Source organism: Podarcis cretensis (assembly GCF_951804945.1).
Source record: "Podarcis cretensis genome assembly, chromosome: 11".
NCBI classification, from domain to species: Eukaryota; Metazoa; Chordata; class Lepidosauria; order Squamata; family Lacertidae; genus Podarcis; species Podarcis cretensis.
The window spans coordinates 6,826,568-6,841,947 of record NC_137180.1 but is presented as its reverse complement, the minus strand read 5'-3'; the positions used below and the strand labels follow the sequence as shown (position 1 = coordinate 6,841,947).

Genomic DNA, 15,380 nt, shown 5'->3' with positions numbered 1-15,380 from the left:
ATGCCAAGCCAAATCATAATGCATACAGTACTTTACCAGTTGAACCCCATGACAGATCTACAGCATGAATCCAGCAACAAATGCAACACAACATCAGTGTGGTTGCACCCTCTCTGCAAACCTAAAAGGTGGCAGGTTCACTTTTATGACTGCAAACCTGGTTTTTCCAACGATATTGCAGTTAGACACAACTTTGATGCAAATGCAATCCTTGCCTGCAATTACACATGCTACCTCTTTATATAGAACCCGATTCAAGCATTTGATTGCATCACTAATGATTAGATTGCATCACTAATGATTCTACCCTGTTTCAAATATACTGTAGCACACCTTCTTTGTTAAAATGCACTAATTGCCTATGTTTTTATGTGTACTGTAGGCCACCCAGTGTGACTGAGGAAACTCAGCCAGTTTGGGAAGGGTATAAAAAATATTTTTTTATTAATATTATTATTTTAATGCTTTATTCCATGCATTTAAGGGTCCTGAAGCATGAGCTATTAAAGCTGAAGTGTGCTAATAAAAATATATAACTTAGTTATGACTTCATGATTTGTACAAATAAATACGATGCATTGGCGTGAAAGTTTGTAAACAAGGGCAGTAGGGCAATTTATTAATTAGGTGCAAATTCTGTAACTTTCCTTTATCTCTGGTTGATTTCAATCTTCTGTCTGAAATGTGGATATACAGCAAATGAAATCTGGATATACACTTAATTAAGTAATGAGGCTTCCATTGTACCTGTGATTAAGTCTCAGTGAACTCAACAGGTCAGGCTTATTAGTAAGTCCATGAAATTTATGATGACTTGTCCATATTTGGACTGAAAATACCAAACCCAACACAGGCATGCTCTTCTACCCATTTTTAAGTATAAAGCTTTAACCAATACAAGAGATCTGTAATTGAATGTTTTAAGGGTGTTTAACAGGGAGAAATGTAAAGTATTGCACTTGGGCAAAAAAAATGATAGGCACAAATACAAGATGGGTGACACCTGGCTTGAGACCAGTACATGTGAAAAGGATCTAGGAGTCTTGGTTGACCACAAACTTGACATGAGCCAACAGTGTGACGCGGCAGCTAAAAAAGCCAATGCAATTCTGGGCTGCATCAATAGGAGTATAGCATCTAGATCAAGGGAAGTAATAGTGCCACTGTATTCTGCTCTGGTCAGACCTCACCTGGAGTACTGTGTCCAGTTCTGGGCACCACAGTTCAAGAAGGACACTGACAAACTGGAACGTGTCCAGAGGAGGGCAACCAAAATGGTCAAAGGCCTGGAAACGATGCCTTATGAGGAACGGCAAAGGGAGCTGGGCATGTTTAGCCTGGAGAAGAGGAGGTTAAGGGGTGATATGATAGCCATGTTCAAATATATAAAAGGATGTCACATAGAGGAGGGAGAAAGGTTGTTTTCTGCTGCTCCAGAGAAGCGGACACGGAGCAATGGTTCCAAACTACAAGAAAGAAGATTCCACCTAAACATTAGGAAGAACTTCCTGACAGTAAGAGCTGTTTGACAGTGGAATTTGCTGCCAAGGAGTGTGGTGGAGTCTCCTTCTTTGGAGGTCTTTAAGCAGAGGCTTGACAACCATATGTCAGGAGTGCTCTGATGGTGTTTCCTGCTTGGCAGGGGGTTGGACTCGATGGCCCTTGTGGTCTCTTCCAACTCTATGATTCTATGATTCTACGATTCTAAGGGTATTATACCTGTCTGTGCACCATCTGCTTCCAAATAATACATTACTTCTCATTTTCCAACTATCTACCTCCCAAGAATTAAAAATATCCTGATGTGGGAAGAGAACCTTATTAACATATTTTGCTGTTCCCCAAATTAATCTCTTCAAAACCAGAAGGGACCAAATGTGGCCCTCCAGGCCTCTTCATAAGGCCCTTGGGACTCTCCACCGGCAACGCTCTGCTCTTCCTCCTAGAGTGCTTGATTGTGACAATGCTTCTTCCTTGCCTGGAGGGAGGATAGAGCGATGTACATGTGTGTAGAACCTTCTGACTTTTGCATGGCTGGAATTTAGCCTAATGTACAAAGGTTAAGAGCCACATCTATTGTTCCACCCACTTTTGCCTTTGGCACTGACCACCCCCAGAATATGTCCCTTTAAAAGGTTCCCCAACCCTGCTTGCTCTTTTTTGGTTTCATTTCTCCCATGTATTATTTCTTTTCGAGTTGTAGCCAGTGCTGCTGCTGTTCTGCTTCTACAATGAAGATCGCCCCCTTCTCTTCCCTGCAGCCCACTGCACACCTTAAACATCTGTTTTAGGTGGTTTAGGGCCCCCCTGGAGCAGCTTTTGGGGGCATATGGGGAAGTTTAGTTATGCAAGCAGAACTCTGTGCAGGGTTAGATATAAGCCACTATAGATATTATTCTCCTTGGAACCATTCAAAAATTAAAAATAATGCCCCTCCTCACAAGTTTTCAATCCAATTTATTGAATGCACAGCATTAAGAAATATATTGAACTGTTCAGTTTGTCTTATGCTATGGGTTTTAATAAGCTGTCCTTACCCTTTGCACTGAAAATAATTCATTTCACAGCAGCTTATTCTGAATGTTTATGAATTGGCTATAGTTTCATGAAACTGCCAATTGTAAAAAAAAAAGTAATGTATTTTCCTTATTTAAAGTGCTTTCTTTTTATAGGTGTGATGTCTGCAAATTAAAGTTTGAAGGAAAGACCTTCTATGTGATTGGAATTCAGAAAGAGGTTGGATATTTTAAGTTCCCTGAATACTAAAATATTTTAATTTAACATTTGTGCATTTCTAATGGATAGCAAGCATGTTTGTTCTTGATCTTACAAAATAAGCTTTTACCTTGCATATGTGAAGCAGTCAACTTATGCCTTTAATTAAATATAGAATTTCCTCTTATAAAATGTAGCCTAGTTTTAGACAGAGAAAAATGCAACTGAAAAAAACTTAGGAAACCTATATAGCCTGTTGCAAAGGATTCTTCTTTATTGTTTATTTTTATGCATATTCATCACTTAACTTACACTTCATATAAGAAGAGTTGGGACAATAATCTTATTAGTAGCAAATCTTCAGAAATGAAGCCATGTCAGCAGTATTACAAATTTGCCGATTCAAAGTTTCTGTATCTGGACTTTTTATGTTTTTCAATAATCCCAACTGGGAAATGTATACAAAGTGACACAGCAGGAGGCCAGGGGCTTACCAAGATATACCCTAGACCTGCTCTAGGAAGCGGGCCTAGAAAAAGCAGAAGGCAACCAGGCTCCATGTTGGGTAAACATGGAGGCAAGATGGAAAGGCATCAGCAGTGTGTGGTATAGATCATGGAACTCTTAGATTTGGAGACTTGGGGGGGAGGGAGAGAAGAGACCTAGTGGATCAGAGAGCCCACACTTCAAATTTTCTAAGTTGTAGGCCCTTCCCCAGCTTGAAGAAGTCAACTGTTTATCTACTTTTGTTTAATTTTTCTTTGAACACATAGAAAAAGGCTATGTTGTCATTCCATACCTCTACACCAGCAGCCTGCAAACATCTCTGGAAGTGTGGAGTGGAGAACCAAGCTTTTTACAAGTAAGCAAATCTATGTAATCCCAGGTTATAATGCAGAATGCGTAGATGAGCAGAGAGCAGTGAGAGATTCCTTTCATGTTCAGTGACCATGCTATAATAACAAAAAGCACTTTGACTGTTTTGCACATCAGCTTAGTGATGGTCCAGCCTCAGGTGATATCTACATCAATTGGTACGGTGGCTTTGATGTTGAAGTGAAGAAATTCCTTTCAAATAACCTAAAGGTTGATTAGGTATATTCAGTCCATGTTCTTTAGACACAAAGCAGAATAAGTTTTCGTTTTTATAAAAGAGCGATATTTTTAAAGGAACACCTCACACATGCAACAATTTAGCATTTGCCACCCAGAGCTGTCACAGTGCTGTTCTGTGTCTGAAACTCTGGGAAAAGGGGGATTTATGGCACACATTAGCATGGCAAAGGGTAAAAAGGAGATAATCAAAGCAAGGAAATCATTGGAGACAGGAGACTGCCAAGCAGTATTTACACAAAATACAAGAAATACTAGGCTTGGCATTTGTACATTGCCTCAAACCACCACCAGTCTCTGCCTAAAGCTCCATTGTGCCTATAAATGAAGTCAGTGCAAGGGAGTCTGACAGTTATGAGATATACTGTTGTAAGTCATGCAGTTGAAATAAGCAAAGCAGAGACATGGTTTTCTCCTCAAATGTGGTGCAGCCTGGGAAACCAGTGGGCCACTGGCCATTTCAAGTTTCTGGGATGCAAACCATACCTTCTGGTTTGTGTAACCTCAGTTCCTTATTATTTTTCGCTCTATTGGACGCACCGGACCATAGGAGGGGGAGAACAGGAAAAAAAAAATTCCCCCTTGTTCTCCCCCTCTAAGTCAAGGTGTGTTCTGTGCGTTCAAGGTGCGTTCACCCGCTGGGCTCTGGAGGCTTTGGGTTCCTTTCGACCTGCTCTTTGGGGCTAGCGGGGGGGGGAGCGCTGCTTTCCCCCACCGCCAGCCCCAAAGACCAGGTCGGGGAAAAGCGAGAAGGTGGCCGCTGTCCCCCGAGCTTGTGGGGCTAGCGGTGGGGAAAAGCGCTGCTTTCCCCACCGCCAGCCTCCAAACCAGGTTGGGTTTGGAGGCTGCTATCCGCAAGCCTTGGGAGCCCGCAGGAACTCCCGCCGGGCTCCCCAGGCTTGCGGACATCATACCTACATGGAATTACATATGTCCTGACTGTAAATGCATGGGTATCTTTGCAAGAAGTAACTGAGCAACGTACCTGAGCAAGAAGTCACTATTAACCACCAAGAGACAAGGCTGTTCTTTCTAAAGACCTTCCACTTAGGAAATGCATGTAATGACTCTGAAACTGGAATGTTTGAGTGCATGGAGTGGATTTGGTTGACAGAGGACTGAACCCAATTTTGAAAGGCAGAACAGGAATTGCACTGGAACTAGACTGTCTGCATGCTGGCTTTTATATACCCCTCCCTCTAATAATGGGGGGCAGGGAGGTGGCAACTTGCATGTTTATAATGAAACATATTATTAAACATCATTCAAAGCACATGTACTCTGTAAAGGTTGCTTTGATTTTCTTACCTCTCTGGAAATTGAAACAACATAGCAAGGAGTTTGCAAGTGATAGTGCTAACATTTGTGTATTCATGCAACCCTTTCCCCCCCATCTTCCTGGAAATGTAACTGCATCTGCTTTGCTTTTCCTCCCCTGAAGGTATGCAAAATCAAGCCAAATCAAGACGGTGTCAAGCAGCAAAATATTTTTTAAAGGCAGCAGATTTCGATACAAGTAAGTGTTTTCTTATCCTTGTAGCAATGTCTGGGATGGGGCAATGGGAGCTGCCAGCGATATGATGGGAAACTTTCTCCATCTGTGATCTTCCTTACCTTAGTTAGGGTAAGTTACCCTAACTTACCTTACCTATGCTTTGGGGGCATTTACATTTTAGTTGCTTTATTCCTTTTTGTAAACTGCCTTAGGGAGATGACTGAAGGATGATATAAATATTGGAAGGGGGGAGTGAACTTGGAGACCAAGACTGTAATTCTTCACACATTGACTTGGGAGTAAGTTCTGCTGGCGGGACGTGGGTGGCGCTGTGGGTTAAACCACAGAGCCTAGGACTTGCTGATCAGAAGGTCGGCAGTTCGAATCCCCGCGACGGGGTGAGCTCCTGTTGTTCGGTCCCAGCTCCTGCCAACCTAGCAGTTTGAAAGCACGTCAAAGTGCAAGTACATGAATAGGTACCGCTCCAGCGGGAAGGTAAACGGCGCTTCCGTGCGCTGCTCTGGTTTGCCAGAAGTGGCTTAGTCATGCTGGCCATAGGACCTGGAAGCTGTACACCGGCTCCCTCGGCCAATAAAGTGAGATGAGCGCCGCAACCCCAGAGTCGGCCATGACTGGACCTAATGGTCAGGGGTCCCTTTACCCTTTACTTTAAGTTCTGCTGGACTCAGAGAGACTTGCTTCTGAGGAAACATTCCTTCACCAATTATTCATATGAAATGTTTGAGAAGATGAAGGCACATTGTGTTTAGTGGGCAAGGGCCATATTGGAACCAACCACAGATAGAACCTCTGCTGTAAATCAGAAATCAGTAAGCTGTGGTCTTCGAAATCTTCCTGGTCAGCAACTCCCTGAACCACTGGCCACTCTCACTGGGGGTGATCAAAGTGGGGAGTCCAACAGCATTTGGAAGGCTGAAGTTTCCATATTCTTCTTGTAAATAAAGCTGGGATTTTAGCTGCAATTCTTTCAAATGAGTTGAATTAATTTTTAAATATAAAAGGTAAAGGTACCCCTGCCCGTACGGGCCAGTCTTGACAGACTCTGGGGTTGTGCGCCCATCTCACTTAAGAGGCCAGGGGCCAGCGCTGTCCGGAGACACTTCCGGGTCACGTGGCCAGCGTGACATCGCTGCTCTGGCGAGCCAGAGCCGCACACGGAAACGCCGTTTACCTTCCCGCTGGTAAGCGGTCTCTATTTATCTACTTGCACCCGGAGGTGCTTTCGAACTGCTAGGTTGGCAGGCGCTGGGACCGAGCAGCGGGAGCGCACCCAGCCGCAGGGATTCGAACCGCCGACCTTTCGATCGGCAAGCCCTAGGCGCTGAGGCTTTAACCCACAGCGCCACCTGCGTCCCATAATTTTTAAATATACATCACCATTATACAGTGGTACCTCTGGTTACGTACTTAATTCGTTCCGGAGGTCCGTTCTTAACCTGAAACTGTTCCTAACCTGAAGCACCACTTTAGCTAATGGGGCCTCTTGCTGCTGCCGCGCCGCCGCCGTGTGCTTTCTGTTCTCATCCTGAAGCAAAGTTCTTAACCTGAGGTACTATTTCTGGGTTAGCGGAGTCTATAACCTGAAGCGTATGTAACCTGAAGTGCATTTAACCCGAGGTACCACTGTATAGGCTAATATCCTTTAAATATAGATATTGATTGGTTGAATTATTCAGTTACCTTACTGCACATAACATCTCAGTCTTTCAAATAGCTCATATGTTAAACTTTGTGTTTTGTTATAGTGGGAAAGTTGCAAAAGAGGTTGTTGAAGCAAGTTCTAAAATTCGGAGGGAGCCACCGGAAGTGAACAGGTACTTTGTCATCTAAATTCCGCTAGCAAAAATGACTGAATGTCCAGAGAAGCCCTTAGAGCTCTTGCTCTTGGCTGCCAAATTGGTCATCCTCCTAGTTCATGCCAGCATTGCCAATGCACCTATACCTTCTAGACCAAAGAACTAAAGTAAAATTGACATGTATTCCCAAATGAAGAAGTCACACAGTGTATATTTGATGATGATGATGATGATGATAATAATAATAATAATAATAATAATAATAACAATAATAATAATAATAATAATAATAATAATAATAATAATAATAATTTATTATTTATACCCCGCCCATGTGGCTGGGTTTCCCCAGCCACTCTGGGTGGCCTCCAACAGAATATTAAAATACAATAATCTATTAAACATTAAAAGCTTCCCTAAACAGGGCTGCCTTCAGATGTCTTGTAGTTGTTTATTTCCTTGACATCTGCTGGGAGGGCGTTCCACAGGGTGGGTGCCACTACCGAGAAGGCCCTCTGCTTGGTTCCCTGTAACTTGGCTTCTCGCAAGTTTGCTGACTCATTGGGTAGGAAGTTGCAAGGAAAGCAGAAAGCAACTATAAGGTTTCTTTTTCTGTTTTCTGGCCCATTCCTGCAAAGGAACCACAACCTCGTAACTTGGAAGCCTAGCTTCTATTTCAGAAAATCCCAATGCTCCCCAAACAAGAAAATAATAATTGAGCAGAGCCACAATCATTGGCCACTATAAACACTGCATTGGCCAGAAGGTGGTGAAATGAATCTAGACATAAACCTCTTTACTGCCTGGGCTCGGAAGGTGTAAAAATAAGGTGAGCATAGTTGATCTCACTACAATCTATACAGTGAAGACTGGGCTCACCATTGAATCCCCCCCCCCCCCAATTGCTATTCCCTTGCTTTTCATTATTTCACATTTTACATACCTCATTTTCCTGCTGACCAAATATCACACAATAATATTCTAGGGACTGTGTAAAATAAGGAAAGGTAGACTTTTACTAAATGCTCTTAAAGTGTTTCTAACCAAAGAAACGCTATGAAGACAATAGACTGGCACCAACTGGCCCTGCCCTGCCTTTGTTATATGCTTTGAAATATTGGGGTTTTATTTATTGTCAAGTGTTTATTGGTGAATAAGGTCTCATTTCCCGCTTCTTCTCAGAACCAACATTACTCAGAGTCGCAGCTCTCACTCTTTGAACAAACAGCTCATAATTAACATGGAGCCTTTGCAACCTCTCCTTCCAGCCTCAAATGATCAGGAAGATGTCCTCTCTGATGAAGGCAAGTCTGTTCCTGATGCAGCTTCTTGTTTGTTTGTTTGTTTGTTTGTTTGTTCACTCTCTCTCTCTCTCACACACACACACACATACAGAGCAAACAAAAAATAGTCCAAACCAAGCAGATTTTGTGCATAGAATTCTAATTTAACTTTTGAGAGATATACAGCAATCCTGAAGGATCCTTTTCATTTGGAGTAACAGGAAACAGCAGCACAACTTTTAAAATAACAACAACAACAATCTTTATTACGGTCCAGAGACCCAATAAATTGTTACAAAGCAATACACAATTCATACAGCCTACCTCCAGGTTAGACAAGCATTTTGTTCAGAATATAGGGATCATTGGTTCTTGCAACCACCGATAAAAACTTTGCCACTGCTAATGTTCTAGCATTTGTCCGGTCTTCCAACAGGAACCTGACATAAAATTAGTATTCTGTGTTTGAAAATGAAACATTTCAGCTATTTTTGCTTATATTAGAGGCTGCTGCAGGCCTAACATGAAGAGTAGGAACTGGGACTCCTTCATTTGTATCATAATCTTGTGAAGTAGAACCCTCATTCTACAGAGGCAGCACTTAGGTTGAGGGGTTACAAATAGTACAAGGCTTCCCATTGAGTCTCATGACTGAACTGGGATTTGAACCCAGAATCTGAGACTTCCATTGTCCAGTGAACACATTGACTTTTCTTGTTGAAATCCTCATGGTGAGAGTGCAGTATAACCACATTTACTCATATGGGCACAAATAGCCTGGATTTTGTGTACTTTTAAGTGGATTCTGTTTAGAAACCTAATAGGCCCAGGTGGAATTGGGAAAGTCCATTAGAATATCAGGTGGCACAAGAGTGTCTTCCTTTTGTTGGAGGCTGTCTAGTTCTGAGTACGAGAGGCTGGAAACCACAGGTGAGAAGAGTCTGCTTCCATGGGCATATTGTTTGCTACTGTGAAAACCAGGTGCTGGCCAGATGCGCCACTGGCCTGATTCCGCAGGCTCTTCTTAAGTTCTTTTGTTTGCAGTATCAAAGGAAAGCTACTATTAGTTTGTTAGGAAGAAAGAGTTAGGGCTATTTTAGTAACCATGTGATAGAAGCAGCAATAGGAGTTTGCATAGGCTACTGAAGATGGCTGGGGAGGAAGGTTTGTATGTGAACTGATATTAGCTAAGCACCATCAGAGTGGAACCGTGCTGTTCAATCTCTTTCTCTTTCTTTAATGGGGAGCTGCAACATCTAAACTTATTTGTTTCACAGGGTGGTATAGGTGGTGATATTGTGCTAGCTTCACAGTTCTCCCATTATTTTGTTATTCCTGGGCAACATCCCCTATTTCCAGCTTTCATGATGTGGATGTATGTGACTGAATTTCCCCATCTCCAGTCCTCCCTCCTTTCTCCCCAATCTTCTACCTTTGTCCCTACATGAAATGCACAGTTTAACGAAAGCTCAGGTTTTCTTTTTAATGTGTTCCTTCAGAGCATGCAGCTGATATTATTCCTATCCTGAAAGCTTCCTTGGCTTTTTTCTTTCACTGGTTCCATAGACCTTCCTAAACTTTAAAAAGTCGTCAGCTTCTTTAGCTGGGTGGCTGAGAAGCTTCTCCAGCTGGGATCTTGCTCTCACTGCTGCTGCTCCTTTTATACTCTGGCAGGGGAAGACCCTGCCATCAGTTCTCACCTGGTCCAGCATGACCCCATCCCTGTGTTCCTCCCTGGAAGCCTGGCAGCTTGGGAATCTGGCTCCTTCTCCGTACCGCATGATCCTCCCTCCTGTGTTCGTGCCCCCAGGTGTCTCGGTGAGTGATGCTTTGGGGTGTCCTGGGCATTTGGTGGCTAGAGGAGGGCTGGCTAAATAACTACTGTATATATATTGCAGGTATATATATGTGTGTGTGACTACTGGGTTAAAAAATGCATTTGTTTGTGTGATAGATGAAGAATCAGGCAGACATAGTGTACACTGTCTTCCTCATTGAAACATGGTCACATTTCCAAGCACAATTCAAAGTGTTGGTGCTGACCTTTAAAGCCCTAAATAGCCTCGGCCCAGTATACCTGAAGGAGCGTCTCCACCTCCATCATTCTACCCGGACACTGAGGTCTAGTACCGAGGGCCTTCTGGTGGTTCCGTCACTACGAGAAGCCAAGTTACAGGGAACCAGGCAGAGGACCTTCTTGGTAGTGGCACCCGCGCTGTGGAACGCCCTCCCACTAGATGACAAAGAGAAAAACAACTACCAGACTTTTAGAAGACATCTGAAGGCAGCCCTGTTTAGGGAAGCTTTTAATGTTTGATGCATTACTGTATTTTAATATTTTGTTGGAAGCCCAGCCAAATGGGTGGGGTATAAATCATCATCATCATCATCATCATCATTATTATTATTATTATTATTATTAAATGTATTTGGGGACTGGGTTTATGGATTACTCACAGTGGCATTTTCCAGAACCTTGAACCTTTCTCTGAAGATTGCTCCTTGGGTTTAAACCCTGGTCATTTGGGGAATAAGAGTAGTACAGGATTTTCGACATACTTCATTCTGGCCTTGCTATCACGCTTATTCCAGTTTGGTCCAGAGGGGAGGGCTATAATTCAGTGGTGAAGCATCTGCCTCGTATGCAGAAGACTCCCAGGTTCATCCCCCAGCATCTCCTGCTAAGGCTGGGAGAGAAACCTGTCTGAAACCTTGAAGACCTGCTGCCAGTCATTGCTGAGCTGATGGAGCTGATGGGTTTGACTCAGTAGGAGGCAACTTCCTATGTTCCCATATCGACTTCTGCAGACTGCCATGAATAAATTGGCAGTATATTCTCCCTTAGTCATTAGATTCGTGAAGGGCTTGGTGCTTTTGAAATCTCTATCCAAGAGGATTCTGTGAGTCATGAACTATTAATACAGTCGACATGAAGCTGCTGGAATCACCTTGGATCTCTTTGATCTCATGTTCCTTATAAAAGGTTGCTGACCTGATGACAGGGACTTTGCTGCTGGTCCATAGCATAGATATGCAGTACCCCCGCCCCTTCTCAGTTATATGGTGGGTTAGCCCCACTCTTGCAACAGTAAAGTGATAGTTAATTGTACAGATGCCTTGGGATGCCTTGCAGCAATAGGAATAGCCTTTTCCTCTTCTAAAAAGCGAAGATGTGCACTTCTAATTCTGGAGAGTGGGAGCAAAGTGCATATTTCAATGGACACCCCCAACCATCAATACACATAAGGAAATGTTCTTGAAATAGTAGGCATTGCTGCAAGTTGGTGCTCGTGTAGCCTTGGTTTAATGCAGTTGTTGTTAAGGATCTAGATGACATTCACAAAAATAGAGCTTGCATTATGGAGAGCTCTATATGTATTCAGCAAAGCAAGCACTTCCGCTGCAAAGAAGCCACATTTAACCAGCAAGATACTAAGGCAAGCCTTTCAATAGCTAAATGGAGCAGAAATGTTCCAAAGCAATATGCCTCTGCATACCAGTTGCTGAAGGGAACAAAATTATAGCTGTGTGCATGTGTGCGCATGCAGACACATGCATGTGCCAACAGCAGTGAATTTTCAAAAATATGAATTTTCCAAAAATAGAGAGAGAAAGTGGGAGAAATCATTAACAAGCATTACCTAAAAACAGAGGCCCACATCTTCCAAAGAGACAGGCTAAAACAACAGATTTGTTGGCTGTTGTTTCTGAATGAGAGCTAAGGTTATTTTAGCTCCGTGGCTTCAGCGAGGATTGTTTTCTGTATGTTTGGTGTCACTGAAGCAACCAGGCCTGAACGCAGATGACGGCTGGAATTCAGTCACCAGAAATGTCTTTGACACCTGACCGCAATAATGATTTTCAACACAAGGAGTGCATTTGTGAAGAGAAAGGATCTGTTTCCTGCTTGTAGACAGTTTGATTTAATGGCTATGAATGTGTGTGGCTGACTCAGCTGTATGATTTCAGGCTATACGTTTCAGCACAAATTCTTCAGCCCTCCATATGTGGGTTTTTCCATGTAATATGATACGATTTATTTATTTATTTTACACAAGTGTATCTGTTGACCTTGAACATAATTCACCACCTTCATCGATCCATTTGCTCACCTCAGGGGGCTTGTCTATGAATTAGGGAACATGTTAATAACTTGGTGAGGCCCTTATGATTTTATGCATTATAAAAATAGCACATCAGCACCACTTGTTGGCAGTTAGACGCTTGCTTTTTATATCCTAGAAACTTCTCCAAGGGGTGTATTTTGCATCAGAGGATGACACAGGGATGCTGTGTCTGAAAATATGACACAACAGTCCAAAGCAGTTGTTCCTCTTCCCCTGAAAGAGACAGTTAATGGAGAATCCACTGAAATGCTCGAGTGGGAAATGAAATCAACATAATTGCTCATGTACACTCTGAAATTTGTCTGTGCCTTTACTTATAAGGTTGCCTAGTAGAAACAGAGGTTCCAATGGAACATGGTATGCATAGTAAACAAAATTGCCATTTGTGGGAATCAACATGTCTTCTGCTGACTTGCAAAAATGGCATTGGTTCTGTCTGATGCATTGTGGACAGCATTATAATTTTGAGTCCAACATTAACCACCTCTCCTCATTCTACATCTAACCTGACCCTTATTAACTTTTCTTTTGAGATAGAATCGTTCATAAGAACATTGGAAGCTGCCACATTCCAAGCTGGCATTGTCCTGTTAAACTATTTGGGAGTGGCTCTCTAGGTTTTATCTCTAGTTTCTTCAGGAGATTCTGGTGATTACACCCGAGACTTTCTGCATGAAGCTAGAGATGGGCAAGATTTTCATTTTTAGAACCTTAAGTTTGGCTCTTCACATTTCCATGTAAGATTGCAGTTTCTTTTAAAGTCCTTGTGAAAACACTTCAGCAAATTCCTCCTAATATACACATTTTTTTCAAAGCAATTCTGCCTGCTCTGCATTTTTTTTTACCAGGCAATATCTCCTAATGTAACACATTTTAAATATTACTAATATATGCATTTTTATCTACTGTTTACCCTAGTACATGCATTTTTGCACGCATTACTTGGCTGGAAATCTGCACTGCAAAATTCAAAAAAATGTGACTCTTGAAGGATGGCTGCATTTCGGTTTGCATATTGTTTTGGAAAGTGTAAATTAGGTAGGTTCAAATTCCTCCCCCATCCCTACGCACAACACCTGTATCCTATCATGGGGCTGTAACCCTCTCCAGGAGGCTCATTCTGTTCTTTTTGCACTCTTAGTTGCATTTCCCCAAAACTCTCAACGACTCAGCATAACAATTGACAGATGGGACACACAGATGGCCCCAGATTCTGCTGGCCAGATTTTTGCCTTCAGCTATTCAAGAAGCATCAACTCTTCAGAGTGTGCTTTCTTCCTAATGTCTTATCTTTTGCCAAACTTTTATTTATTTATTATTTTATTATTTGCTTAAATGTTCCACTTTTCTTCATGGGAACTTAAGGTGGTTCTCCCTCATCCTCACAACCAGGGGTGCCAACTTGAATAAAATATTGGAGGGGGGCAGGTAAGCCCTTCCCCCACAATCAATCACACAGCATTTGAATGGCAATGCCCATCAACTTTTTTTGGGGGGGGGGGTTTCAAATATTTTATTGGGAGGGTCGAATAACCCTTGCCCATAGAGATTTGGAGCCCAGGGTTCTTAATCACACAGGGAACATCCATGATTACCAGAGGTCCTCTGGTAATGATTACCTTCAGAACCTCGCCCTCCAACTTGTGCAGTTTGGAATTTGGTGTGCTTGTCACTCCTTGTGCGTTAGTTTCACATACAGAGTGTCACATGCTGAAGAGATGTTCATATCAGTAAACAGTGTTTCCATGTGCTCTGGCACACGTCATGGTGTCCCGCTGCGCCAGAAGCGGTTTAGTCCTGCTGGCCACATGACCCGGAAAGCTGTCTGTGGACAAACGCCGGCTCCCTTGGCCTGAAAGCGAGATGAGCGCCACACCCCATTGTCAAGTTTGACCGGATTTAACCATCCATGGGTCCTTTACGTTTACTTTACTTTTACATATCCAACCCCTTTGTGGTCAATAGTTTGGCCTGACAACAAGAACTAGAGCAGAATTCTGTCTGTTGCAGATTAGTTCTTTCTCTACAATGCCGAATGGGTTTGCTCTAGGAAATGTAGCAGATGTTGCAGCCATGTCCCGGGTGCTTTGCTATCACTCTTGGCTTTGTACAGGTCATTTTTTTTCTGCACAATATAATAAACTTCAGATGCCAGCCTTTTCTTTAGCAGTTGCTAGTAAACAGTCAACACTGCACACCCCACTCTAAACCCTTAAATATGGTTACTGTGCCGAAAATCACAACAATGGAAAACCTGCAAATATTCAAGTCACAATTGTTTCTCTGACATTTTAGTGATTAAATGCAAGCTTTTAATTTCTTCGTTCGTTATACCTTACCACCAGAAGCTTGAAGTAACAATTGAAGAGAAGGAAGAGCCTGCTGCTTAGTTAGAATGCTTGAGAGGTCAATACAATTTGCTTTTACTTAAATATGAGAGTTGTGAACTTCTACTGCCTGTTGATCCGCTACTCTGCATGATTTTGCAGTAAACTAGTTTAAAGGCTTTAGACCGGTATGTGCGGTGCAGCTGTTTACTAGCAACTGCTAAGGAAATGGTTGGTATTTGAAGTTAATTGTATTGTGTATTATAAGACAGTTGGAAAGCTCTAAAAATAGCCTTCTACTCTGTTCTCTGGTGGGCTATTTCTATTGGCTGTGTTCGAAGCCTGTTATTTGATTCATTCAGCAGGACTCTCCCAGGCTGAACGCAGTGGAAACTTAGGAAAGGTCACAGCCAGTATGGGTGACTAGTTCATAAGGCTGCCACAGAAAATAACAGCAATTATTCAATATGGTGAAATGCCTAGTAAAAATCCAGACCAGGAGA

At 42.5% G+C, this 15,380-nt stretch overlaps 1 protein-coding gene across 2 annotated transcripts in view; it reads left to right on the top strand.

Moving 5' to 3' along the window:
- Positions 1–15,380, top strand: part of FRMD3 (FERM domain containing 3) — a 135,453-nt gene that overhangs the window by 110,241 nt on the left and 9,832 nt on the right. Inside the window, exons 9-14 of one of the 2 annotated variants that reach the window (XM_079996092.1) lie at positions 2,673–2,736; positions 3,489–3,577; positions 5,270–5,344; positions 7,090–7,158; positions 8,323–8,444; positions 10,098–10,241. In XM_079996092.1, coding sequence (XP_079852218.1) covers positions 2,673–2,736; positions 3,489–3,577; positions 5,270–5,344; positions 7,090–7,158; positions 8,323–8,444; positions 10,098–10,241 — 563 coding nt within the window. The remainder of the gene's footprint in view (positions 1–2,672; positions 2,737–3,488; positions 3,578–5,269; positions 5,345–7,089; positions 7,159–8,322; positions 8,445–10,097; positions 10,242–15,380) is intronic. The other variant, XM_079996093.1, reaches the window with a different exon arrangement.